The sequence below is a fragment of the Lates calcarifer genome, linkage group LG23, assembly GCF_001640805.2.
Source record: "Lates calcarifer isolate ASB-BC8 linkage group LG23, TLL_Latcal_v3, whole genome shotgun sequence".
NCBI lineage: Eukaryota > Metazoa > Chordata > Actinopteri > Centropomidae > Lates > Lates calcarifer.
Genome location: NC_066855.1, coordinates 8,557,680 through 8,583,785, shown reverse-complemented (window position 1 = coordinate 8,583,785; position 26,106 = coordinate 8,557,680). Strand labels below are relative to the sequence as shown.

The following is a 26,106-nucleotide window of genomic DNA, read 5'->3' as shown; positions in this document are numbered from 1 at the left end:
AGGAGAAGGAGTTGAATGTGCACGGACACACAAGTGGGGAAACTGGTCACTTAAAATTCACAAGGGCCTCCAGCCAAGGTTTTGGGGGCTACTTTACATTGGTGCAGTGTTGCCGTGAACAAACAGAGAGGGTAATCCCACTGAGCTTATGTGGGCAAACACTCAGGCGAGACTACAACTCTTTTCTATCCGGGGAAAAGTTAGTGTGGTGTTGCATTTAGGAGAAAAAAAGGGTAAAAAAAAAAAGGAGAATGGTTCTTTTTTCTTTCTCTCTGTACAGGCCCTCTGTCTTTTCAGCAAGCTCCTGCTATGATCTATCCCTCCAGCTGAAGTTAATTTTTAACCAGATCAAGTCCTTGATGTTTGAAGGAAAAGGTGTTGTCTGTCTCACCCCCCTTTGAATATTCATTAACCTGATTAGTTGTTTAAACTGTTTGACTTTGCTCTTTAATTGATCTCAACACACATCAGTCTGTGAACATGGGTTAATTTCTTATTTGGAGACCACACAGTGTCTCTGTGTTGCTGGACTGAAGTGTTGTCCCTGACAATTTTCTTCTCTCATGTTCCTCCTCGGTTTTACTTTGCTTCAGGTGCTAACAAAAGCAATGGATTGATTGATGCGTTCCATTTCCTTGTTTGTGGCTGGCATGCTGCATTCAGGCACACTCTCTCTCTGATTGAACATCTTGTTTTCTCACCTTTGTTTTTCTGACACTCCTCTTTCTCCTTTCATCAGGTTAAAGATTGAGTGCACTTGAGGAGAAGAGGAGGGAGGTGGGGGAGGATGCATCAGCTGATGGAAATAACTCAGCAGGTGTGAAAAATGTTTTCATGATCTTGATGCTGACATTATCTATGACATTACTGGTGCTCACTGATTAGATTCCCCTTCCGGGAAGTTCACCATGGCCTGCATCTGTCATACCCCAGTCAAAACAAAACTTAGCAACTCGGCTAAGCAATTCACATGACCTTAAACCAGAGGTCTGGCTTTGTTTCAAAATAGACAGAACTTAAGCTTTCACTTCAGATAGACAGTGAGACAGCAATGTGTCACTTAATTTGCAAACCAGATAGCAGAATCTTTAACATCACTATTTGAGAAGTGCATTTTATTGCCTTTGGTCAGAGCCAGGTGAGCTTTTTTCTGCTGTTTATGTACTATGCTTGGCTAACCTGTGGCTGACTGTAGCTTCATATTGACCACACAGATACAAGAGAATTTTCTTCTCATATACCTCTTGGCACTGAAGGGAAATAAAGGAAGTGCAGAAGCAACACAAAAACCGCCATTACACAGAATCTTGAAAGGCTGGCTACTTTGGTTATGTTAGAATAAAAAGTCACACATAAACTCATTCTACTTTCACAATGTTTATTTTATCAAATCAAACAAAGAAAGCTGAAGGTCATGCAGTAATAAACCAACAAAAGGATTACTATACATAGGTACCAGGAAGATTGTTGTGGAAACAATTTAGATACTAAGTTAGTGAGCACCAGAGGTATTAAGGAAAACAGGTTTGAGTAGGGTGTGGTTGCAGTATTTATACAGTCCAGATGAATGCTTTGAGACATTTGAAGATAAAGACTGCTTACTGAGGAAGTGTTAGTGACAGTGCAGTATGACAACCAGGACTATACTATTACTCTTCATGTGTACAGTCCTCACTGGGCAAGGTGAGCTTTTACACTGAGTTAGCAGTTCATTACACCTTTATAATCTACTTCAAACCATTAAGTTATTTCTTTTAAAGCCTAAGTTTAGTGTTTGTCAGCAGCATTAAAGACATTTTGATTCAACTTCATGGTCATTTTTGAAGGTGTAATTAATGGTGGTGTCATACTGAATTGTATTGTGTTGAAATGTCTGATATTTTTCTTTTACTCACAGTAGAAAATGTTAAAAACAACTATCATTTTACACGTGTGGTAATTATGTTAATTTTTGTAAACCAGTGAGTGGTTTGTTGTCATGTGGTTACCTAGTAACTATTTCAAGGGCTTTAGCTGTTGTAAAGAGGTTTGGGATGCTTGGATTGCAGGAACATATTTATAGTTTGAAGTTACACAATTTAAAAATTAAAGAGCAACATCTATCCCTTAGTATCACTATTACTGTATATACAGTACTAATAGTTCTTGTTTTACATTAATGGTAACATGCTCTAAAGATGTTTTTGGTTTTATCCTGTTCCATGTATCTACAGAAACATGGAAACCAACCAAGAACCATCAGTGGACCATTTATTCACCAGCTTAAAATAAAAATCTTGAGATATCTGAATTAAAAACATGGTGACATAAAATATTAAAAAACAATGCATTAGTAACCCTAAGATAGCATCTTATCAATGGTCTTTTCAGTTAAGATAAATCTCTTGTTTCCTCACCACCAACATTTTTTCTGAAGTCCATCATATGTGGCAGAGGGCATTGTGATCTTAACTTACCTTCAAAATTCACTAGCATTCCCTGAAAAGGTGCAAAATATCCACCTGTGATGGTGCCACATACCAGAACTGTACTGCAGCTGCAAACCTGAACCTTTGGGTAAATACTGACAACGGGTCCTTTCTAGGGAATCTAATCTAACTAATCTAAATGTACAGTGGTTTGTAAATGTGAAACATACTTTCTATATTGAACTGGATCTTGTTTGTGGTAATGCCATATATAATGGAATCTTCAAATGTCAGTCACACCAATTTCTTACAGCCAGAGAATGAAACAATATCTGAAGAAAATAAAACATGTTTTCAAGTAAATGTATGAAGTGTAATGGCATTAATAAGTACTCATATTACTCACAAGTACTTGTATTTGTAATTGGATTGAAAAAATGTGGTATCGGTGCATCCCTACTTGGGGCCAAACGTAAATGTGACTGAAACCAGTAGTTACATACATCTACTGCACTACCAATACTCATATCCGTGGCAAGAGGTGTGTGTGTGTGTGTGTGTGTGTGTGTGTGTGTGTGTGTGTGTGAAACACACACACACACACACACACACACAAAGACACAGTGAGGATTACAGATTTAAGTAACTTTTTCATCTCTCTTTCCTACAGGGTCAAAGGCTCAGGGTAAGTGTAGTCACATGTCAGATATTTCACACAGTCATAACATACGTACATGCTTTTGATGATGACCCTATGAGCCAACACAGATAGAAGAAGAAACATTTTTAGCTCCACACATGAATCAGACTGTGCACTGTATGCACTGACCTACAGCTGTGTATTCTCTGTCAGACTGTGGAGTGGCACCTCTGAACACAAGGATAGTGGGTGGTGAGAATGCCACAGCTGGAGCATGGCCCTGGCAGGTCAGCATGCACCGCACAGCTCACGTCTGTGGAGGGACCCTCATCAATGACCAGTGGGTGCTCACAGCAGCCCACTGCATCACAACGTAAGACAAACTCACACTCATTCAACACAAATCATAAAACCCTCATGATCTCTCGGTTTCATTTCTTGTGCTTACATTTGTCGTCAGAGCCTTCACAGGTTCACAACCTCAAAAAGATCCTGTATAGAAACTATTCTGAACCAAAGAGTAAGTAAAGACGTGAACCTGTGTGAACCAGACAACAGACGGATCTGAGCCTGAATAGATCAGAGTCCAGAAAAAGTGTACAGCAGAGCACCTGCATCTGTTGCCTTATCAAGATCTTTACTGGTTGTTTGTAACTTTTGCCTGGTTGATGCACATATGTACAAATCTCTGTAATGAAATTCACACATTCTGTTTTACTGGGGGAGAATCTGTAGCCAGAATGATTTTCACTCCTCTCGAAGTGACTGGCACAACAACAGACTTTTGGTCTATAAATTGTGGAATTCTGATTGTCATCTGCCTTCACTATATGTGAGGATGCACAGCTATATTGTGAATTAAACACACCTCTCCTCCAATGTCAGCTGGGATTGGCTCCAGCCCTCAGTATAGCTGATGGATGGATGGACAGGAATTGGTCTTTCCTCTCCTGGATGCATTTGTGAAACTGCAAAAACAGTATATTGGTCAACAAATTAAATTAGAGCAATGACAGATAATAAAATGATAAGATTCAATAAACCACACTTAAACCAAAAGTACTGGAAAAATGAATTAGTCCAGTACATTGGACACTGGATTGAAAAAAGTATTGAGTAGTTAGCTGTCAGACCTGTCCATGGTGCATACTGCCTCTTGCCCAGTGTCAGTTGGGATTGGCTCCAGTCCCTCTGTGACCCTGAAAGGATAAATGGTGTGACTAATTGGTGGATGAATGAATAGTAACTCATCAGATTAGTTACATTCTCTCTAAAATCAAGAAGAAAGATCAACTAGTCTCCATAGAAATACCACAGTCAGTTGGCTTAACAAAATATTGTAGTAGCCTCAGACTGTTAGTCAGTGTTGGTTAGCTTGCTTAGCAGTAAAACTTAAATTTAGAACAGAAAAAGTAAATTTTGTTAAAACTTGAAAACTGATACAACCTGTTAGTGAGTTGCCTAACGTGTAATTAATACACTCTGCATCACCTCTAAATACAGCATCCTATTTTTGTTAGCCAATAAAAGACCCAGCCACACTTCTCTGTAGTCGTCCTCACGTATATAAACAATACTTTATCTGAAATAACTGCTGCACTTCTCCATTTTATAGTCAGACGGTACAGCTGCAGTCTAAAAATTACTTACTGTACTGTATGATCTATGTCTCACACAAGATGCAGTCAGTAAGCAAGCTGTGTAACCAAATATGTTGTATTAGACTTAGACTTAGACTAGACTTTATTGATCCCTTGGGATGACTCCCTCAGGGAAATTAAGTTATTATATAGTATACATGACTGTAGGCTAGTTCTGGTTTGACTGGAGGTTCAACTGAATTCCAGCACTTGCTCAGATGTAAAGCCACCAGTTTTGTTTGTCTGACTTACAGAGAATGTTATGTTTGATACGTGCCAGATGGGTGACAAATGAAAGGAAAACCCAACATATACGTGTCATAGAATGGTGCTGGAGGACCCCCTGCTGTCAAAACATCTTAACACCTCAGTCTAAAATTTTCCATAGGTGTGTATTTGGGTTAGGATTTAGTGACTGTGAAGGCCATAGCATATGAGTCATGTAATTTTCATCCTCATGAAACCATTCAGTGACCCCAGGTTTCTCCTTCCATTTGTTACCTGACTGTATCTACTTGATGAAATCATCTTTAAATGATAATAGACAAAATATGATGGCAGGATGAGGTTTCCTGCAGTATGAGATTGTATTCCACCTAGACCAATTGAATGAGTCTTTTTTAAAATCCAGAAACTCTGTGAGTGCATGGACTCTCTACTTTGGAAGACTGACTCAAAGCGGCTCGAATGTTCACGAGGTGAGCCGCACCGTGTCCCAAGTCATCATCCATCCTGACTACAACAACACATTATTCAACAATGACATCGCCCTAATGAAGCTGAGTAGCCCTGTCAGTTTCACAGACTACATCAGACCTATCTGCCTGGCAAGTAACTCCAGTCAGTTCTTCAACTCCACCCCCTGCTGGGCCACAGGCTGGGGCAGACTTGGAAAGGACAGTGAGTATCCTTTCAGATTGTATAGCTGGGTGCAGAGTAAGCATTCACACCACATCTCTGGCCTGAATCACAGCTCTGTTTCAGTCCTAGTTTTAGTTTTTATTAAATGTCATTTAAAAGTTGTTGGGTTTAATCTGAGTTTTTAAATTAAGGCTTTCTTCACAGCTAATCCTCCACCCAATCCTGTCTTTTCAAATTTATGGCATATCAAGTTACATAGTGCACAGTCACATTAACACACAAATCAGTTACTTGTCATCATTTAAGTTTCCAAGACACAGACCTGTTGAGAAATAGTACTTTGGGATTACTGCAACCGGAGGATGACTGACCGTTTCCATATTCTCTCGCTCCTGCAGAGCCTTTGCAAGCTTTCGACAGACTTCAGGAGGTTCAGATTCCTGTTATTGGAAACAAGCAATGCAGCTGCAATTACCTCCCAGCTTCTGAAGCAAACATCACCGACAACATGATCTGTGCCGGGCAAGAGAACAAAGGAACATGTCAGGTTAAAATGATAACCCACTGCTGTGAATATCTGAGGTGGAGGGACTAAGTATTTCAGACGTTTTTTTTCCTTACTTGATATTAGAATGTACTCCGAGTGAAGTTACTCCCAAGAGGCATGGTGGATTTTTCAAGCTTTCAGTTTGACTTCCATCATCAGGAGCAGGCACAGGTGGCAACAGCTGATTAACACCAGGTGTGCCATCTGATTGCTCAGGTGCAGAAATGGTGCTGATGATGTCACAGACCTCCACAGCGTGTGAGATTGAACAGCAATAACACAAACAATGCTCACAAGGTTCTGCAAACAACCACAGTTCTTTCAAACCACTGTTCAAGGAAGATTTATATCTGCTGCTTATACAATAACACACACATACTGTGTGTATGTACAATAACTGATGATGATTTAAAGTAAAACTGAAAGTTTGAGAAAACTGCCACTCCTATACACTCACAAATGCCACTGTCAGTGAGAATGTGCTGGGCTAGGCTGCTCCAGTCTTACTCTGTACATGCTACCAGGACTGTCAGTTAAGTGTTGCGTTCCACCTGCCTCCCACCTTAGGGGGACTCTGGTGGACCTTTGCAGTGCCAACAAGGCTCAGTATGGATCCAGGCCGGCATAACCAGTTTTGGGATACCTTGTGCCCTGGCTGAATTCCCCGAGGTCTACGCCCGAGTGTCTCAGTACCAGCAATGGATCACAGATCAAGTGGCAGGGACCAATGTCAGCTTTGTCACATTCACCTCCACCGGCACCGACCAAGACAGCAGCTTCATGTGCAGGACATACTCTGGAAACTCAACCACACCAGCTCCGTCCTCCACAGCATCACTCTTTGCAACTGAGCTTGCATTCACTGTCATCTCAGTGACAGTGTTCCTGCAGCACATGTTCTGTGCTCTATAGCACAGTTTTGCAAAACAGCTTTTCAACTTTTTCTATTGTATTTGTCTGATTTCAGATCCTATAACACTATCACAGTTGTAGTTGAGTTTGCATATGATTAAAGTGTCACTACACTAGACAATGTTTGTCTCTGTTGAAACTGGATATTTTGTGTTTTTTAAAAAACTTTTCAAAAAACGTTTTAAAATTATGATGTAAAACAAAATTAATTTAACACACAGAGCCTCTCTGAAATACCAGGCAATGCACTTGATATGAAAACTAATAATAAAACAAGATGTGTTTTGTTCATCCAGTCACAATGGAAATAAAAGACTCTTTAAGTTTCTTCTTCTTTAAAAATTAAAGAAAATAAACAAATTCAGACGAACTTGGCACCACTGGTATTGATATTACTGACAATCACTTGTTGTTACCTTGGTTATTTAAAGAGCATTTTAAAATAGCAGTAAACATGCTTACACATATATTTCCAGGATGTGTGTGTGTGTATTTGTGTATGTGTGGGGGTGTAATATTATTGGGCAACAGTGGCACCAGGTTTGTGACATTTATGTTGTGTAATTCCTCAAAAAGGATGTAAAGCAACATGCTAGGGTAAAGGTTTTATTCCATGGTACCAGTATCAATTATATACTGCACTTGCTGGAATCAAGGAAAGAATCTTACAAGTTGTGTAAAAACAGTGTGGGAATCTTCACCTGAAAAAAGGTGTTTACAAATAAAAGGTAAGGGAATGGAGGCAGAACATTTTTTTGGAATCTCCTAGCTACAGCAACAACTCAAAGAAAAGTTTTTTTTTTTTTTTTTCCATCTTTTGCTTTCTACCAAGATGCTGTAAAATTGCTGAATAGTGGAGAGACAGTTTCACAGGCAGGGTCTAAGAAGACGTGGCCTTTTCCGTGGTGATGCAATAAATGTGGGAAGAAGGTGGAAAGGGAAACGGTGAGAGTCCCTGCTTAATACGCATGGTTAGCCACGAACAGTGACTCTCCACCTGCAGCGCTGCTTCCAGTGGAAACATATTTACCCTGGCAGGCCAGGCTGTTAGCCTGTAAGAGGCAAAGAGGACAGTATTATTGAAAGCACAATACAGTACTGAAGTTTAACAGACTGCTAACAATCCATACAGTTCTCTAATCAAAAGTCTACACATACTTTTATACTTTTATATTAACTTAAAAAAAAAAAATCATATTCATACATACCAGAGCTCTCTTAATAAACTCTTCCTGGCATGCCTTTCCATTCTCCTTCTTGCCACCCCAGGCTTTGAGGGCAGAGGCCTGCAGGGCACGGCCGTATGAGAAGGTCAGGGCCCAGGGCCTGTGCAGAGGGCACTGGTTCATGGCATTCAGGTTGACAGAGGCTTCCTCCTCACTCTGGCCACCAGAGAGGAAGGTAATGCCTGCACAGAAAGATAATGCAAGTTAAGCAAACCATTCTATTAATCTGAGTGAATGTCATGACATTTGCAGAAGTTTCAAGCTTACCAGGGACTGCAGGGGGTACAGTGCGGCGCAGGGCGGTAACAGTTGCCATGGCGATCTCCTGGTTGCTGTACTTGTGTGAGCAGGAGTGCCCGGCTGTAACCATGTTGGGCTTGAGCAGGGTGCCCTCCAGGTAGACGTGGTGGTCGGACAAGGCCTTGTAAACAGCGGCCAGGACCTTCTCAGTGATGTACTGGCAGCGTTTCAGGTCGTGGTCACCATCAGGAAGAATCTCAGGCTCAACGATGGGGACGATGCCGTGCTGAGGAAGGCAGGGACCAACGTTAAAATGACAATACAGACAAATACAGACAGCTGTGAAAGCAAGGAGGAAAGAACTGCAGAAGGTACATACTGCTTATGTTATTTATTAGTTCTTTAGTATTTCAGCTGTTCGTAAACTGGGTACAGATTTTAAGGAGTACAATTCTACTCCTTCATCTCTCAACACAAGTAGAAATAGATAACTGTAATATGATTCCTTTAAGAGGCATGATGGAATTCCACAATGAATGGGTGTTGTTGTCTGCAAAATATTGATGCTACGCCAAAATGAGTGCAGAAAGTTCATTATATTTGTTCCGTCCAAAAACCCATGTGGGAAGTAAGTGACACAAGAAGATTTAAATCCATGTCATGCAAAGCAAAAAACTGGCACAGATGCTGCTTTGATTATGATACAGTCAGTGTAAAATGTAATAGACAGTGACACAGCTTCTGGTAGGTATGTGAATGGATATTACTGTGTTTGAAATATAGGCTGAGGCAAACCTTGAAACTGTTAGGGTAGTTTTTCTACTCATACTTGCATATATAGATCTATTGATGCCTATTTCTGCCAATGGAAATAAAAAAACATCCAGTTATTAATCATAAATTTTCAAGATAATGACTTAGTATCTCAAAAATAATAAGAAACCTTTTCAAAGTAATAAGAAACATATTGTTTTATTTTGAGTTAGAAGCTTAGTCATTATTTCAGGAAGTTTCTCATATTTTTTTTCATCACATTGGCAGAAATGATCTTCTGTACACAGATCTGTCTTTGCTATGAAGCTTAATTATTATGAGGAGAATTAGACTCCACAATGATTTCAGAAGCCATCCCTTGTGTCTTACCATCTGGCAGATGCTGGCATAGCGAGCCAGGACGTTGGCATTCTCCAGGATGGCCAGTTTTGAGGGAGTGGTAGGGGTGATCTTCAGCACACAGCGCCACTTGGCAAAGTCAGCACCATCCTTCTTGTACTGGGCGCAGCGCTCATACAGTCCATCGAGACCTGCGAAAGAGGGAGAAGACACACTGGATACGTTTAGTCAGAGATACCACAAGATACTGATGCACTTTTTTCTTTGTATCTTAATCTGTTCTTGGCTCACCCTGGGTGGTTGTCTCGCCGTTGGTCCCGGCCAGGGGGACAACACCTTTGTCGACCTTGATGCCCACCACCATGCCTCTGTTTTTGAGGTACTGGGGGAAGGTCTTGCCATCGTCAGTCTTCTGGTACATGGTCTCGTGGAAGAGAATGACGCCACCAATGCAAGGGTTGATGCGGTCGTCAGCAGTGAAGAGGAGCTGGCGGTACAGCCTCCTGTTCTCCTCAGTGTTCTCAGCATTGATGCTCTGGAAGCGCTTGGCCACGCTGCCTGAAGGTTGCAGAGAAAGGTGAAAACTAGGTCAGTTTGTGAACTGCACTGGTGTGTTGGCGTGTGTATTTGCAGATGTTTGCAGACTATTTCCAGTTTAGTTCTTTATTTACTGATCATACTTTATATTCAGGCCAGCCAGTCACAATATAACTGTGTTCCTGATCATTTCACTTAGTTTATGAATAACTTTCTCATCTAATGGTATTCATGCCAACTCTGTTGTTCCATAAACATATCAGAACTTCCTTTTAAACTATGAAAAGCAAATTTTCTTGAAATTCTTTACCGGTGGACTCGTCTGCGGCGAGGATTCCCTTGCCGGGAGCGACAATCCTCTGAGCAATATCGCTGAGCTCCTTCTTCTGCTCAGGAGTGAGGAAGGGGTATGCGTGAGGCATCCTGACTCTGGTTAGGAGGAGAAGAAAGATGAAAGATGAGATAATGAGGAAAGCTAATAAGCAAGACAAAAGGTTTAAATTAGGGTAAAAAGGGTAAAAGTTCAACAGAGTTCTAACTGCAGAGGCTGTGGTTCATTTTGAGAATGCATGGGAAACAGATTGATGAAAGTAAGTCAGACCACCAAGATAGGGTGACTGTGAAAGAAGTGGTGAAACTGGAGCCTGACTAAATGGTTGTCTGTCTGTTGTTAAAGAGATCAAACTAGCTTGTACCACTGACTGTGTGGTTGCAGTTGCTGCAGCTGTAGCCCCTGAATTAACATCAGGCACTTTATGTGCTGGGTTTACACACTATTCCCCAGGCACAATATGCAGCAGCACAAGGGATCCAGTGTCAGCGAGCCCTCCACCACCCCCACACCATGCCCCACCCTCCACGTATCTGCCCACCCTTGAGAAATCATGACAAGCATGTGGTTGACCTATTCCATTTTCTAGCCTCTTATCCCTGACCTTTCTGTTCCCCTTTGCTGCCCCTTCCCTCCTCATTCCTCATCCCCTGCTCTTCTGTCACACACCTCCTCACACCCCTGCCCTCTCTCCCCTGTCTGTGCCTCCACTATCAATAGGCTGGACTAAATATACACATTACACACTACTGCAATGAAAGCACTACCAGCAAGAAGACAGAATTGTTCGGAAGTCATGTAGTCTACAGGAAGCTTAATACTTATATAACCTGGACTGATTTAGCTTTAGATTTTTAAATAAGAGCAAGAGCGCAGGTGTTAGTAGTGAGCTGGTGCTGACCACAATGCAGTGGAAACTTTGCACCACATAAAGGAGAGCACAGCAACAAGCAGCAATGCACTGAAGATGAATTTGTGTAACAGTGCTACATGTCATACAAAATACTGCAGGAGAACTATAAATGCGTGGACTAGAGTGCAAGTGAAGCAATTCATTAGAGAATAGTTAATGTGTTTTTGGAAAACACAGTGATATTTAAGTCTGTTTTAGTGTGTCAGTGATGTGTCAGAGTAAGAAGACATATGCATCTAGGTTAAATGTAACACTCATTTACTCAAGCTGTCACAGTAACCACAAATTTGCCCGCGGAACAAAGAGATGAAACGTCACATCCCTAGCATGTGTGAAAGACTAAGCAATGCATTCATCTCACAGTTGTAATTTTCTGCCCTTAATTTACCTTTGAGTTTAGGAGGAGAGCTGAGAGAAGAGAGAGGAGAGGAAGAAGATCCGGCCTTCGTCTGCGACACCCCTCCAGCCTGCTGGCCCTTGTATTTATCCTCCCATTGTGACCCCTCACATTTCAGCTGCCCGGCTATAAAAAGAACAGGACGCAACCAGAGATGGCCCGTGACATTCAGAGAGACTGGGGCTGGAGTAACATGGCGGTGAGCGGCCAGTGAAAGGGCAAAGAGTGTCTCTGTGAATGGCAGAGGAAGCGACAGAATGAGGGACAGTTACTGTAGGGTGAGATGTATAGGGGAAAGACAAATAAATATGTTGTAAGAAGATATAGCACAAAAAAGCAGGTAGAGATTATCGCCCAGAGATATTTGATAAAGAATGACATTTAGAAAGAGTGAACTAGTCTTATCTGTGTCAGCGTTTCCTACACCCTTAAACAAACTTATACATCCTCCAAGGACACTGCTGCTCCCTGTTTAACCTAGTTTAAGGCACTGAGGAACTGTATTTTATAATGAATAAATACAGATTTCATACATTATTCAAATGCACCTAGTTTTGCTGCCTCAACTGAGAAGAGCATCTTAGCACCCAAAGGTCATTTGAAAGGGTACGTGGTGGAAGATAACTTTGAGGTATATGCAGCATGTAACACTCACACTCTTGTGCGCACACACGCACACACACTCACACACTCACACAGAGGCTTGGAGAGCATGTGACAACATTGCTAACCTGCCCGTAGAAATTCAATCCAGACACAGCAACACAGAGCGCTGATCCTTGACCTTTTTGTGACCTTTCTCGATTGCCTTCGTTTAGTGGCCAGCTCTGCAAAGATTGCACATGCGCATAGTTGAGTTGTACAACATCTTATGCGTGTTTAATTTCTATACTCGGATAGGTCATGTAAAAGCACCGCTGGAAATGGTCAGAGTGTCTGGTATTCGGTTGGGCAGACAATAGTAGGAACCACTTAATCACTAATAAGCAGGAAAGGAGGCTGACTTCCTGAACAGAGGCTGTGGGCTGAGTGACTCAGTGGGTAGAGTTGACACAAAAAGTGTGGGGTTACTTGGTTTATCATCTATCCGGCAGGCAGGGTTAAAAAAAAAAAATCATTGTTTAAAAAAAAAAAAAAAAGAAGTCGTGATGCATGAAATTCTGAATTACGAGGGGTTTTTTTTCCTCTCACAAAGCAAGAGAGCAGAGAGCTTTGGATAAGACAGACCACTCTTACTATTTGCAACTGTAACTGTATAAAATCTGTATCCATTCAGCTGATTTTTGTTTCCTTAAACAAATACCTATTGCGCCATAATTTAAAAAGTCGTAAGACATAAACACGATGATTTCACATTCACAGCTGATACACCCAGGATCTACAATGATTTTCCCATTGAAAAATTATATACAATCAGCCAACGATAGACCTAAAGCTATTCTACCAACTCATTGTGGAAACGTCTTATAAAGACCAACTCACAGATGGGATAAGATAGTGTAGAGGAAGTCAAGCAAAAGGAGAAATGGACCTTTTTATTTTTAGAAGTCTTCCGCATCTTGTCTGAAGAATGGTTTTGGTGTATGTCACAGATGGTAAATTTGAACTAGATAATTAATTGAGATGTGTTCACAAAATATAGAATTGTACTTTCTCCATAACTGATCTCAGGAGATACAAATAGTTCTCTCACCGTTAAGAAAAGAGCACCACTTAAATGTCTCAAGAAAAGTATGCAATTTGTAACTGCAAAGTCTAAATCTCCTTCCTGTTGTGGATACAGTCTTGGACTTGAAAGTGATTTAAGGCATTTTTATGGTCTGAATAAAACTGCCTCACACCAGTGTCTAACATCTATTTCCTTTTTTGTCAGCAAAGAAATTATTTAATGCTACATCAACCAAGAAGAGCTGCTGTTAGGGATAAGGTTTTATTTTGTTATTTATTATTTCATTCATTATTTATCAGCCTTACTTATAATTGAGACTCAGATCCAACTATATTATTCTGGGTAGTGTAATCCGGTTGCTCTGAAACTAAGTTGTAAATGACCTCCTTCTACTTAACATTTCTTGAGGGATTTAATCAGAATTAAACAATGCCTATGCTCTATGCAATCAAGCATGCCCATATAAAACAGAAAGAGTGTGTCAATGTTGTGACCCCTCCTACATATGAGTTCCTCTAACTGGTTATCTTGGGTTTGTGCAGTCACCTTTTGATTTCTGCATTTTGCTTTCGACATCTCCCTCTTTGAAGTAGTAGAGTTACCTCTCATAGTTTTCACATACATTCATATGAGTTCAGAGCATACATCACAGCATTAGCATTTCCAATGGGAATAACACAATGGACTGGATAATTATTACTACACTATTCTTGTCAGGTAAGACAAGTTTGAACCTTTTGAGTGTGTCTTTTATTTGAATTAATTTGTATTTTATTAGAATATTTGTGACAGCTGTGAAAATATGATCCTGTTATTTCACTTGAATATTCAGCTGTATGTATGTTATGTTCCATAGTATGATGGAAGCACCGGGGCTAAAATATCAATGACTATATTGACTATATGAAACATACACAACCTCATTTGTAAATACACACTTATGACTGCTGGGTTATGGCCCTCTAAACGTATGATGTTGGTTTAACAGCATCACCAGCAATTGCCCTGCAATTATTATGTCCCATTAAGGATTACAGCACTTAATAGCAAATAGATCACACCAGCAAGAATCTGGCAAAGAGCAGGAACAGGAACACATTACAACAGTCTAAATTATTATTGCCATCTATTCATTATATACACCTGCGTATTGTGTGCAGGGTTGCTTTTAGAGACAGACATCCTAAATTATCCTGATGTTTGAATTAAAACTGAACGTCATGAAGCTGCAACAGACATAATTCACCTCATGAAAGTGAACACTGTTGCGTTTGACGCCCTTGCACAACCTGTGAAACCATGAGACACATCATAACCATCACAACATATTCTACCCATCTATCTCACTTATGCATGATAGCGGGGAAATGACAGGTTTCCTGCAGGAGCCTAAGTGATATTTTCTGGTCCTGGGTGGTTTAGTCATGTGCAGTATATATTTAGTGGCTTCATATAAAACTGTGTGTCAAACCACAAAAAAAATAAAAAAAAGAAAGAAAAAATAAAAAAAGAATTAAGCGCATGTTGGCCAACTGTGATCTATAACAGAACATTTCTGTTACTGTCTGTCTGATGTAATAAAGGCTTCAGTAGCCTAACCGAGGCTGGGCCGGTGACAAGAAAAAGCAGAACCTGAGGCTATTAGTTTCACTAGCAATGAAATCATTAACTTTTATGTATCCATTTATTTTCTGGTAAAGCTGTGACAAGAAAACAACCACATTTTGTCATTTCCAAATGTGAAGGCCACAAAAATTCATTAATATCCACCAGATATTTCAGACCAGTGTCTGAGGTTAAACTATCTGTTCATAAAATCTCTTGCAAAGTTGAGAAAATGTGTTGTCTGGCAGTCAAAGAATGTTTTTTTTTTTCTCCATACTTTTGAGAACCTAGTGTTTTGGCCAGAAAAGGAAAAAAGAAACTTGATCTGTGAAACAAAGTCACTCAGTGTTAGAAAATGTATGCATAGAAGGAAGTCCTAAATGTCTCCATGTAAGGTAGTATACGGCATCTTTACATTCAAATTAGTCTCAGTGTTTTTTTTTTACAATAGTCTTTCCTGATTTTAAAGACTGGTGTAAATATTATAAAGAATAAGAGTTAAAAGTAAACAGAAAGGCAGATAACTGGCTTAATAATGTAATTTTGAAGGTTTTTTTTTTTTTTAAATGAATAATTGTTTAGAGCCTCTATGCTTAGAAATGAAATGTTCTGACTTTGCTGCTCCCTAGTGGTGTTGTCAAAAAAGACACATAGTGGTTTTAATTCAGACTGATTTTTTCTTCTTCATTTCTCAGTGCTAAATATTGCACTTTGTTTCAATGTCGATCCTGTGGCTTGGAAGTCCTGGAGTACCACAGCTGCAGGTTTTGGCTACCAGGTGGTGCAAAGACAGTCAGAGTAAGTCATGTCTCACTGCAGTGAGGACAGAAATATACAGTATTTAATATAATAAATACTGGGTTTATTTAGCTACACTGTGCTCACTGGACTCACATGTTTATCTGGTTTTATTTCCTCAGTTTGCTTGTCAGTGCTCCCCTGGAACAGTATTCACAGGATGGAAGGGGGCAAATATATAAGTGTTCCCTTGGAACCTGCCAAAATCTACAAGTTCAAGGTAGGCAACTGTTCATTTCTAATGTCCTGACAGAAAGTACAGAAACCTATGAAGTATTTGCACCAAACATTTGTATTACTTAAACATTACATATGTCTTAACATATCTGTTAAATGTTTTCGATTCAGTGCCAAATTTTGCAGTCAATATGTCCCTTGGTTTGACAATGATAGCTGACCCCACCACACAAAACACTATGGTGAGTTAAACTACAAATTTACAGAATATTGTTAATAGTGATGCAGAGATCAGTCAGTAATCCTCTCTGTCTCTCTCATCTTCTGGCAGCTTGAAAATGTTTTGTCTGTTAATCAGGGTGTGATCTTGTCTCTTTTCAGGTCTGTGGCCCAACCATCCCTAAGGATTGCAGAAGTATCACCATGTACAACGGTGTGTGCTTTCAGATAGACCGGTCTAATCGTCTTGGACCTCCAGTGCCTTCTTCACTTCAAGGTAAATACACTATGTTGAGGTTGTGAAAATGTACCCATAATAAAGGCAGCGGTGAAAAAGGTCTGATAATTAAGTTCTTTGTTTTCTTTCCAGAGATGTACACACAACAAGTGTGTGTTAAATTAGTGTTATCATCTATAAACTAAAACAATGGTGAATATCATATGAATTTTAAACTAAAAATAATAAAACTAACTTTGGCATCAAACCTTTTGCAGAAATAAAGGTAAAGTTTAAAGTCTTACCGTATGTAGTCCTGGGCTGAAGTATCTTGTTGTTGTACGCTGCAGGACTGTTGGAGGTCTGAACTCAGGTCACTGGTTCTGCTGAGACTGGATGAGTTTAGTTTAAAAGCAGGTCTCTGTAGGATGATGACTGCCTGCAGATACCAAAGAAAAATATCAACTAAATATCTGCAATTATAACAGTGGTCACAACTTTAAAGCTATATATTTGACATGAGTTTTAGGAACACCTCTAGAGGCCTGTCTAGATTAAAAAGAAAATAAATGAATGTCAAATATTTTCTCTTAATTCCTTCCTAGTCATTATAATTAAATGTCAACCCACACACCTCTTGTGTTTCTTATGTCAGATTTGTGTATGTTATGATTCAATTATGTCCAATTATATGACAGAACACTTTAGCATCAACAGTTACTATATTTACAGTTGTAAAACACACAGTAAAAAATAAAAAGATATGACTGATGTAGTCACCTACATAATGTTGGTATAATGAAAGTCTTCAAGAGGACGTTAAGGGATGTTAATATAGGTTTAGTTCATTTATTGAGAAGCCTGGAATGAGTTTGGAAAAACTGATTAACTGATTCTAACCTGTGTCTTTGACAGAGTGTCGAACTGAAGCAGACATTGCATTTCTGTTGGACGGTTCAGGCAGCGTATCCAGTCAAGACTTTCAAACAATGAAGACTTTTGTGAAAAATCTGGTCCGCTCGTTCGTGGGAAAAGGCACACAGGTAAGAGACTTTGTTCTCACTGTCAGTTTACTTGTTGCACAGACTCAGAGAATTCATTTTTGTTGAAATGTTGAAATGAACAATTTGAGACTGTTTTCACAACTGTTAGATATTTATGTTATTATAATTATTTTCCTCTTTTTGCAGTTTGCTGTCGCTCAGTATTCTAGTTCACCTCATATCCACTATTACTTTGATGACTTTTTCAAATCTGGAAACTGGAAGTCTAACATTGATTACATAAATCAAATGAGGGAGGGGAACTTACACAGCTAAGGCCATCAAATCCGTGGTGTAAGTATATTATAACCATGATGCTGATTTTCTGTCTGTACCTTCCTGTCCATACAGAAGCTTCTCAGGAATTTTATATTCAGTGTCTGTTAAAGCTGATCCACATAATGACAGATGAACTATACACCTTCTTTTTCCACATTTAATCCTGTCAAAACAAAGAAACAAAAAAACACCAAATACACTAAAATTTTCACAACTCTCATCCACTGCATGGGAGTGCAGTCCCAAATGGGGTTACACATAAAAATATTTTTTATGTACATTCCTGGACAACTGGCAGAGCTAAATGTGGAAAATTAAACCAATTTACTTGCATCACTGAGACAAACTGCAGATGTTCAGCAAAGCGACAAAATCTTAACATACACATCCATTTCATTAACTTTATAACACTACAAAATCCACAGTAGAAAAGTTAATTGAAATTTTGTCTTTCTTGTTTTGACAGCAACAATGTTTTCACACCACTAAGAGGTTCCAGATCAAATGTGAAGAGGATCCTGATAGTCATTACTGATGGAGCGTCTCATGACCGAGCTGAATTGCCACATGTAGCAAGATTAGCTGAGCGTGAAAACATTGTGCGTTTTGCGATCGGGGTACGTTTTTAAATTTTTCAATTAATTCAAATGTACAAAATGTATTTCTAAAAATAGACCTTGTATGTGTTTTATACATTTAACTAAGACATACAGCTCAAGTTGCAGCAACCACCAATACAACTACATTAAAGGTCCAATCTCTAATTTCTCTGACCCCGTGAATTTGAAATGAGTCTAGTTTACAAAAAAGGCTTTTACATCTTTAGGGAAGTGTTATCTTAGATTTAGTTTCTGTAAAGAGTTGGCTCGTCTATTAAAAACCTGTCAGTCAATTTGAGAGTGATGCATATACATGGACTCAGTATTTAAATACATGTGGCAAAAACCTTTAGTTTATCAAGTGTCCATTAACAAGTAAACAAATCAACTCTGTTGCACAGTGAAACAACTCAAATATGTTTTCTCAACATCTCTAGGTGGGGGCTGCATTTAATGATGTTGGAGCAAGAGGGGAACTGGCTACCATTGCATCTTATCCCTCAAAAAATCATGTGTTTCAAGTACAGAGCTTTGATGCACTTGACGCAATAAGACAGAATCTGCAGGACAAAATATTTTCTATTGAAGGTACAGATGTAAACTAACCACAACAGCTTCAAATCATATTTACATTTTCAGCTGAAATATACTGTAAATCTTTTATGATGTTTATTCATTTCAAATTGAACATTCAGTTATTTTGTGTTTGTGACATGAACAGTGAGAAAATACTCAGACACTGTTTCTGTCACAACAGAAAGAAATAATTAAATAAATAACAATTCAATAAAATACTTCATTAATATTAATGAATTATTATTCAGTATTTCCGCTTACATACAGACTGTAGTATCATGAGGCATTAAGAAAGTGAAGAGCTCATTTCTTTTGCTGTTACAGGGTCTCAGTCCAGTGGAGAGTCACTGAAAATGGAAATGGCTCAGGAAGGATTCAGTGCTGCTTATATACCAGGGGTAATAAAAATAAAACAAACCAGAGATTCACTGGACAATACGTTTGGTCTGAGACACACAGAAACCCAGTAACACAGTTCAACAGAAAACATATTTTGAATCTATCATGCATTTAGCTTCAAGTTTCTGTTTAAATCACAGGGAGTTCAGACGGCTATTGTTGGTGCCAACCAGTGGAAAGGAGGATACCTGAAATACACAAGTCGAGGCCAGAAGCAGAGCTCATATGAGCCTACGTCTATGGAGCCTGACAGTTATCTGGGTAAGAATATTACAATAATAACAAACTAATGCATACAGAGGTGATTTGTAAATGCACTGCTCCTCTGTAATTCTTCATTACATCTTTTGGACAAACATAGATCAAACATGAGAGTTTGTAAAAGGGACGAGAGAAAAGCAAACGAGGAACAAGGAGTCACAAAGTAAATGGAAGCATCTCAAAAAGCATTTTTATGTTTATATGTAGTTTATGTCCCACATGAAACACACACCAAAAAGCAGAGTGTTTATGATAAAGAAGACACTCCATCTTCCCTCTAAAACAGTTCCAATGAAGAAACAAATACTACACCTGCCACTGAGCAGACTGGTTATGATGAAGAGTTGTGAAAAAGCCAGTAAGATGATGGTTTTACAAATGTCATCAAGAAGACCAATGTGAAGATTGTTCATGGTACATGGACTTGAGTGTTTGAGAAAATTAGGTCTCAAACACTCTCACAGACAAGAAAAGAATATTTTGAATATGAAGGTTTCTGTAAGGAATATAGAACAAGGTTGTGACCCAGAGCACGTTTTATTTTCTAAGTCTGTATAATTAAACACATACTGTGTTATTTTTAATTTATATTGCTGTCACTTTGTTCCCTGCAGAGCTAATGATAATCTGCTGTATTGGCTAAACCTTTGGAAACTTTAGCTGACGGCTTTGACTCCTATATTCTAGGTTACTCCATGGCAGTGGGTAAAACCAAAGAAGGCACATTGACAATTGTTGGTGCTCCAAGATATCAACACAGAGGAATTGTGATGGGAGTTCAAGAAAACGAGAGAAGCCAGACAATTGATCCACATCCATGGCAGGTGTGTATTTACTGAGAGATGATGGATGGTCTGTGTGGTGAAGACTCTTGAGTAAAAGGTGTTGTTTTATACTTTGATTTAAATTGTTCTGTGATTGTTTGTTTCTTACACAGTCTCAGACTGGTGAATATTTTGGGGCAGAGGTTTGTGCCATGGATGTGGATCGTGACAGCTACACTGACCTAATCCTCATATCTGCCCCCATGTACACAGACACTGACAGAGAGGGAAGAGTTTACGTTTGCAGTTTAGTTCGTTTGGTAAATGACAGTTTTATTTGGAGCCATTAAATAAATATATTTGTATGTTTTTAATGCCCATGCAAACACTGACTCTTATCCTTTACTCTCATCCAACCAGAATGTCGAGTGTCACTTTGAGTCTCCGGTAGTTCTGAGAGGGGATGTATCTGACAGAGGAAGGTTTGGCTCTTCTCTTGCTGTGCTGCCTGATCTTAATGCAGATGGACTCAGTGATTTGGCAGTTGGAGCACCTTTGGAGAATGACGGTCAGGGCAGCATCTACATATTCCTCGGTGAAGGAGGAAGAACAGTCCGTTCTACGTACTCACAGGTGAGTGAGATTTAACACTTCCAGTGTGTGAGACCTTTTGTTTTCCACTGTATTTAAAATCTATACAATTTTCAGTTTGACTGATGAAATCATTTCCATTTACATAGAGGATTCCTGCATCTGAAGTAAAGTCAGGACTGAAGTTTTTTGGTATATCGATCAGTCAGTCATCTTTTGACCAGAGTGTGGACAGCCTGCCTGATCTGGTGGTGGGTTCAAAGGGCACAGTTGTCTTACTGAGGTTAGTACAAGATACTCACGTCATTCATTATGTTATAAACCATAAGGTTTATAAAGTTTACATTCTCAGTGTGCTGAGTGAATAAATCTTTAATCATTCAGTCTCTTTGTAATATTGTAATATTTGATCTGGCAGTTAAAATAAGAATAAGTTTGGTATTCATTTGGATTATTAATCACAGAGCCAAAGGTTGTTCTCATGTACTTTCCTATTCTGTCCATCTCCAGATCAAAGCCTATAGTAATGGTAGAAGTAACAGTGTCATACAGCCCGAAACAAATCCCTTCTCAAAACGATGACTGCACAAAACCACTGGAGAACACAGCTGAAATCTGCTTTACCATGTCCAGAGTCTCCACAGTAAACACAGGTTCCTCATTTGCCTCACTTTTCTGAACCACCGAGCCACTGTCCATCTATTTAAATATTTGTATATGTGTGCATGAGTAACAGGTAAATTAAACTCTAATTTATTCCAGCTCGAGCAACGATTCGTTATAATTTCACACTGGATGCCACTCGTAAGGTCCCAAACAACAGAGCTTACATCACTGACAAACAACGTGAGAAGACAGAATCATTGGCTATTAACTTAGGACAGCGACAATGTTCCAGGGTGAAATTCTTTATTGATGTGAGTTGTTTAAGTCCTAATAACACCTAATAACCTATGCTGTTATTAGACACTGAATCAAAACCAACCCTCACCTTGACAAACAGTATTTCATAACTGTGCCTTCTTCTTGCAGGCTTGTCCAGAAGATGCTCTCAATTCACTCAGCAATGAGCTCAGATTCACCTTTGATGGTGTGCTCTCTGATACAAATCTCAAACCAAGTCTCGCTCAGGACGCTAAAACAACAGCCATTTACCCTGTAAGTTACTTTTAAAGACACTTACATGTTTTCTTATAAATATTACCTGAACAACAAAACTCATAAAGCCAAGAAACCTGTTCACTTTGGCCACTATTTTTTGTGAATTCATTTCATAGTTGACCACTGTAAATCAGCTACTATTTAGAGTTCTGCTATGAATCATTATTATTTATTTGTGAGAGGAAGCAGACAGACTTAAACTGTCATTATGTTTGTCAGCTGTTTGCTGTTATTCTTTCTAACAAATATGTTTTACCTCATGCTTGGTTCCACAGATAGGGTTTGAGATCAACTGCGGCACTGACAACAAATGTGTAGATAACCTGAAAGTAGATTTCAACTTCACCAGGTGAGATTCTAAAGTGAGGCCTAACCTGAGTGTTGACACATGTTTAATTTCTCTTTTCTGTAAGGGCAAAAACTTTGCACATTTAACTAAACTTTTTATACTTGCTGGTTACATAATGTTGTGAGCCATGCTTGCGGCATTGCTAGCAAGGCTAAAAACACTAAATATGTCAACAACTATTGGATGAACTGCCATGACATTTGGTACACACATCATGTCCCACTCAAGATGAATTATTATCTCAGTGCTTTGGTTAAAGACCAAATACCTTCAAAACTAATGACATTCCCAGCAGCCAAAGTGGTACTTTGTGTTTTGTGCTAATTAGCAAATGTTAGCGTGCTAAAACACTAAACTAACATGGCAAATATTATACCTACTTATTATCAGTATGTTGCATTGACATTGCAGTATGTTAGCATGCTAATGTTAGCATTTAGGTGAAGGTATTGTTGCGTACAGCCTCACAGAGCTGCTAACATGACTCTTAGACTTGTTTTTTTTTTCATGATCTGTCAGTTCCTCAGTGGTTAAAGTGGGCATTGATGAACTGTTGGATGTCACCGTATCAGTGGAGAACAGAGAGGAAAACTCCTACAACAGCCGTGTTATTCTCACATACCCAGCTGAGCTGTCCTACAGGAAGTTCACAAGTCTGCAGGTAAGGCCTCAGGATCATAGACTGTATATAACATCATCATCATCCTCTCTTCCCCCAATTCTGATTGATCTGTGCTTTTCTTCATTTGTTTTTAATACAGGGAAGAATTGAATGCAACTCTGTGGACAGTGAAGACGGCTTATCACGAGGAAAGACAGAGTGCACAATTGACAAGCCTATTTTCAAGAACAGAGCTAAGGTTTGTGTTTTTTTATAAAGCAGCATCTCTCCTCATCGATGCAGAGACAGTTGAACAAAATGTTGAGGCAATCTGAGCTCTCTCATTCTTTTCATTTTAGGCTTTCTTCACTGTCTCCTATGGGATTGAAACCAACAGTCAACTTGAGAGGAGGATTTTTGTCACGGCTAACGCTACCAGGTACTGTTCAGCTGCCTATAAGAACAATACTGCACAGCAAACGCCATGTGTATCTGTTCAACAGTTAATGTCGCTCCTCTCTTTTAGTGGGAATCAGTATCAATCCCCTTCAAGTGAACTTTACAAAAAGGAATGGATTGATGTGAAGTACAGCATATTTGTTACATTTGAAAGGTTTGTGTTGTTCTGTATGAGACAAGACAAAAATGAATTAAAAAGTAATAATATTTTTAAGTTGACATTGTATTACATAATATTGCTTTTTAATATGTCTGTCTTTAATTCGTTTAGTACCCTCAGCTACACCAATTTCACTTTTGGAAAGAATAATTTGCAGAAACCAATCCAACAAACAATTGTGGTAAAATATCTTATATGACGATATCAAACATTATTTCAATGTCCATGACCTTCATTTAAACTTGACTTTAATGCAGCCTCTTAAGTACCATCCTTTTCTTTTCTCTCCTTCTGTCAGGTTACAAATGACATCAGAGCGTTGAATTTCACTGTAGTGATCAAGGTGCCAGTAAAGCTTGGTGATAAAGACATCTGGGTGGATTCGAACAGTTTGCAGGTGAAGTTACTCATCCCAAAAATTTCTTTTATGTGGGTGTTTATGCAACTACACCTTCAGGGATGGGTGGCTACATTGCCAATGTTAGCATTAACAGCTGCAGTAAATATCTCTCTGTAACATCTAAACAGTTATTTCTTCACATACTGTTGATAATTTTACTTGGTTTTCTAATGTTTTAAACTAAAATACCTGCATATAGCACCTTTAAACTGACATAAATCGACTCTATTTCAGATTCCAGACTGCCAAAGAGACAGAGATGAAGAACCTAATGTCACAGATTTTGTTGCTCAGATACAGAAAAATACAGTAGTGGTAAGTGTGCCTCTACCATCTCCAATTTGGAATTTAATCTAATTATATACATGTATATTACAGCTTCCTGTGCTGTCTGCCTTCTCTTAACCATCCCACAGGACTGCTCTGTAGCCAAGTGCAGAGTGTTCAAGTGCACAAGGTTCATGGGAAGATCCGAAAGAAAGAACTACATAATCTCTGCCAACCTTAGCTCAGGATGGATAGAGCAGGTAATTTATGTGCATTTCTAATATTTAACAAACTGAGTTATCAGTTAACATTTTGTTAACTGATAACAAAATGTTGCATTTGGAAGTATTTTGATTACAGGAGGTCTGGACTATAAAGTGGTAAAATATAAGTAAAATATCTAACAATTTTCTAATTACATTTCTAATAAATTTGAACATCACTAAAGATCAGTGAAAAAGGCTCATCCTACACCTCTTTATCTCTCAAACAGATTGGACTTAAGTCTGCCAAGTTCCTTTTGACCAGCACAGCCAGTCTGGAGTACGACAGTAACCAGTTCATCTTCTTTTCAACAGGGTCTAATAACAACCCTCCCATTCGCAAGGTGATTACACATGAAATTCTCTTGTTTGTGTCTTAAATGAGCTTGAATTTGATCCACATTCTGTCATTTCACCTCTCAGATTGAGGCAGAGATAGAGGTGTATTCAGAACCAGACTTCACCAAAGAGATTGTTGGAGGAACGCTAGGAGGGTTGGTTTTACTGGCTGCACTCACTGCTGGCCTGTATAAGGTGAGACACTATATATATATATATATATATATATATATATATATATATGTAGTATCTTTTCATTTTCAAATGTTCAGCTATTATTCTCTCATCTGATTAGATTCTTTTCATTTATCTATGATGCAGCTCTAATGCAGGATTGCAGTGTTTCTATATAATTTTCTTTGCTTCGTGCTCTCAGGCTGGATTTTTCAAGAGTAAATACAAGGAGATGATTAATGAAGGAGCAGAAGGAGCAGATCCACAGGCCGATGGAGCTGCGACCTCACCAGAAGCATAAAATCAGTTTATATCCCACTGAAACAGACTATTTCCAAATCCAGTACATTCATAATATTTGACTGCTGATTGCAAATGACCACAAAACACAAAACTGTACCAACAGATACAGTGGCTCTGTGATCACTGGTTGGTGCATCTGCACCATTACCACAACTTTTAATTCACTGAACTGAAATCACTCACTCAGTATTTTCTTTAATGGAGGTTCCAAACCTGGGGGTCAGGACTAAAACAAGGTGTCACTGTAGTGTCTGATGTTCCATATATGGTTTTTACTCTCTTGGAATGCCTGAAGCTCCATGTATGTCTTTCTATTCTTTGGGTTCATGTTTAGGTTAGTAGCCATGAACATATACACATAAGGAACAGGGAGAGGGCCTTTCCTCTCTTCTCTCTGTTTCTTGGAAAAAGTGAGGTCATTGAGTGAGAGCCCGATGTCTCGCTATAAATCGTAAAGACGATTAACATATATATATACTGATGCTGAGAGCTGTTAGGAGAGAGATCCATATTGGCTCGGATCCTCTCACAAGCTCTCACAGTGCTTGATTTGATGCTGGACTCCTTTGCAATAAACTTCTATATGCAAGTAAGACAGCGGAGATCTTCTCTTCATCATCTTCACATCGTCACCATCGAATATACCACATCACAAAATGAACTGAGGG

The 26,106-nt window shown here is 39.1% G+C and overlaps 3 protein-coding genes across 3 annotated transcripts; 2 read left to right on the top strand and 1 right to left on the bottom strand.

The window, feature by feature from the left end:
- Positions 1-1,425: 1,425 nt before the first annotated feature.
- Positions 1,426-7,952, top strand: zgc:123217 (uncharacterized protein LOC641414 homolog). Its single transcript, XM_018678350.2, has 6 exons — positions 1,426-1,683; positions 3,079-3,093; positions 3,262-3,421; positions 5,320-5,588; positions 5,948-6,096; positions 6,664-7,952. The coding sequence occupies exons 1-6, from the start codon at positions 1,629-1,631 to the stop codon at positions 7,006-7,008; spliced, it is 993 nt and encodes a 330-aa protein (XP_018533866.1). The 5' UTR covers positions 1,426-1,628; the 3' UTR covers positions 7,009-7,952.
- Positions 7,602-11,908, bottom strand: aldoab (aldolase a, fructose-bisphosphate, b). Its single transcript, XM_018678349.2, has 7 exons — positions 11,757-11,908; positions 10,435-10,553; positions 9,879-10,145; positions 9,618-9,778; positions 8,502-8,760; positions 8,217-8,416; positions 7,602-8,060 (listed from the first exon to the last, which is right to left on the bottom strand). The coding sequence occupies exons 2-7, from the start codon at positions 10,544-10,546 to the stop codon at positions 7,968-7,970; spliced, it is 1,092 nt and encodes a 363-aa protein (XP_018533865.1). The 5' UTR covers positions 10,547-10,553; positions 11,757-11,908; the 3' UTR covers positions 7,602-7,967.
- A 2,073-nt stretch (positions 11,909-13,981) lies between these two features.
- Positions 13,982-26,031, top strand: LOC108884455 (integrin alpha-M-like). Its single transcript, XM_018678345.2, is given in 31 exon segments — positions 13,982-14,151; positions 15,735-15,837; positions 15,960-16,057; positions 16,186-16,256; positions 16,396-16,510; positions 17,366-17,493; positions 17,641-17,751; positions 17,753-17,787; positions 18,239-18,389; positions 18,809-18,959; positions 19,272-19,345; positions 19,487-19,607; positions 20,295-20,431; positions 20,545-20,691; positions 20,792-21,004; positions 21,112-21,245; positions 21,473-21,615; positions 21,725-21,879; positions 21,995-22,120; positions 22,399-22,472; positions 22,992-23,133; positions 23,234-23,332; positions 23,433-23,512; positions 23,600-23,686; positions 23,804-23,873; positions 23,991-24,089; positions 24,327-24,407; positions 24,509-24,619; positions 24,853-24,966; positions 25,046-25,156; positions 25,338-26,031. Coding segments are annotated over 31 exon segments (3,417 nt in total). The 5' UTR covers positions 13,982-14,114; the 3' UTR covers positions 25,437-26,031.
- Positions 26,032-26,106: the final 75 nt, after the last annotated feature.

Coding starts and splice junctions, on each gene's coding strand:
- zgc:123217 (XM_018678350.2), top strand. CDS start 1,629: ATGACAACCAGGACTATACTATTACTCTTCATGTGTACAGTCCTCACT. Junction 3,422..5,319: donor GCAGCCCACTGCATCACAAC/GTAAGACAAACT, acceptor TTTAAAATCCAG/AAACTCTGTGAGTGCATGGA. Junction 5,589..5,947: donor GGGCAGACTTGGAAAGGACA/GTGAGTATCCTT, acceptor TCGCTCCTGCAG/AGCCTTTGCAAGCTTTCGAC.
- aldoab (XM_018678349.2), bottom strand. CDS start 10,546: ATGCCTCACGCATACCCCTTCCTCACTCCTGAGCAGAAGAAGGAGCTC. Junction 9,779..9,878: donor CGGCGAGACAACCACCCAGG/GTGAGCCAAGAA, acceptor CCTCTTTCGCAG/GTCTCGATGGACTGTATGAG. Junction 8,761..9,617: donor ATGCCAGCATCTGCCAGATG/GTAAGACACAAG, acceptor TGCCTTCCTCAG/CACGGCATCGTCCCCATCGT.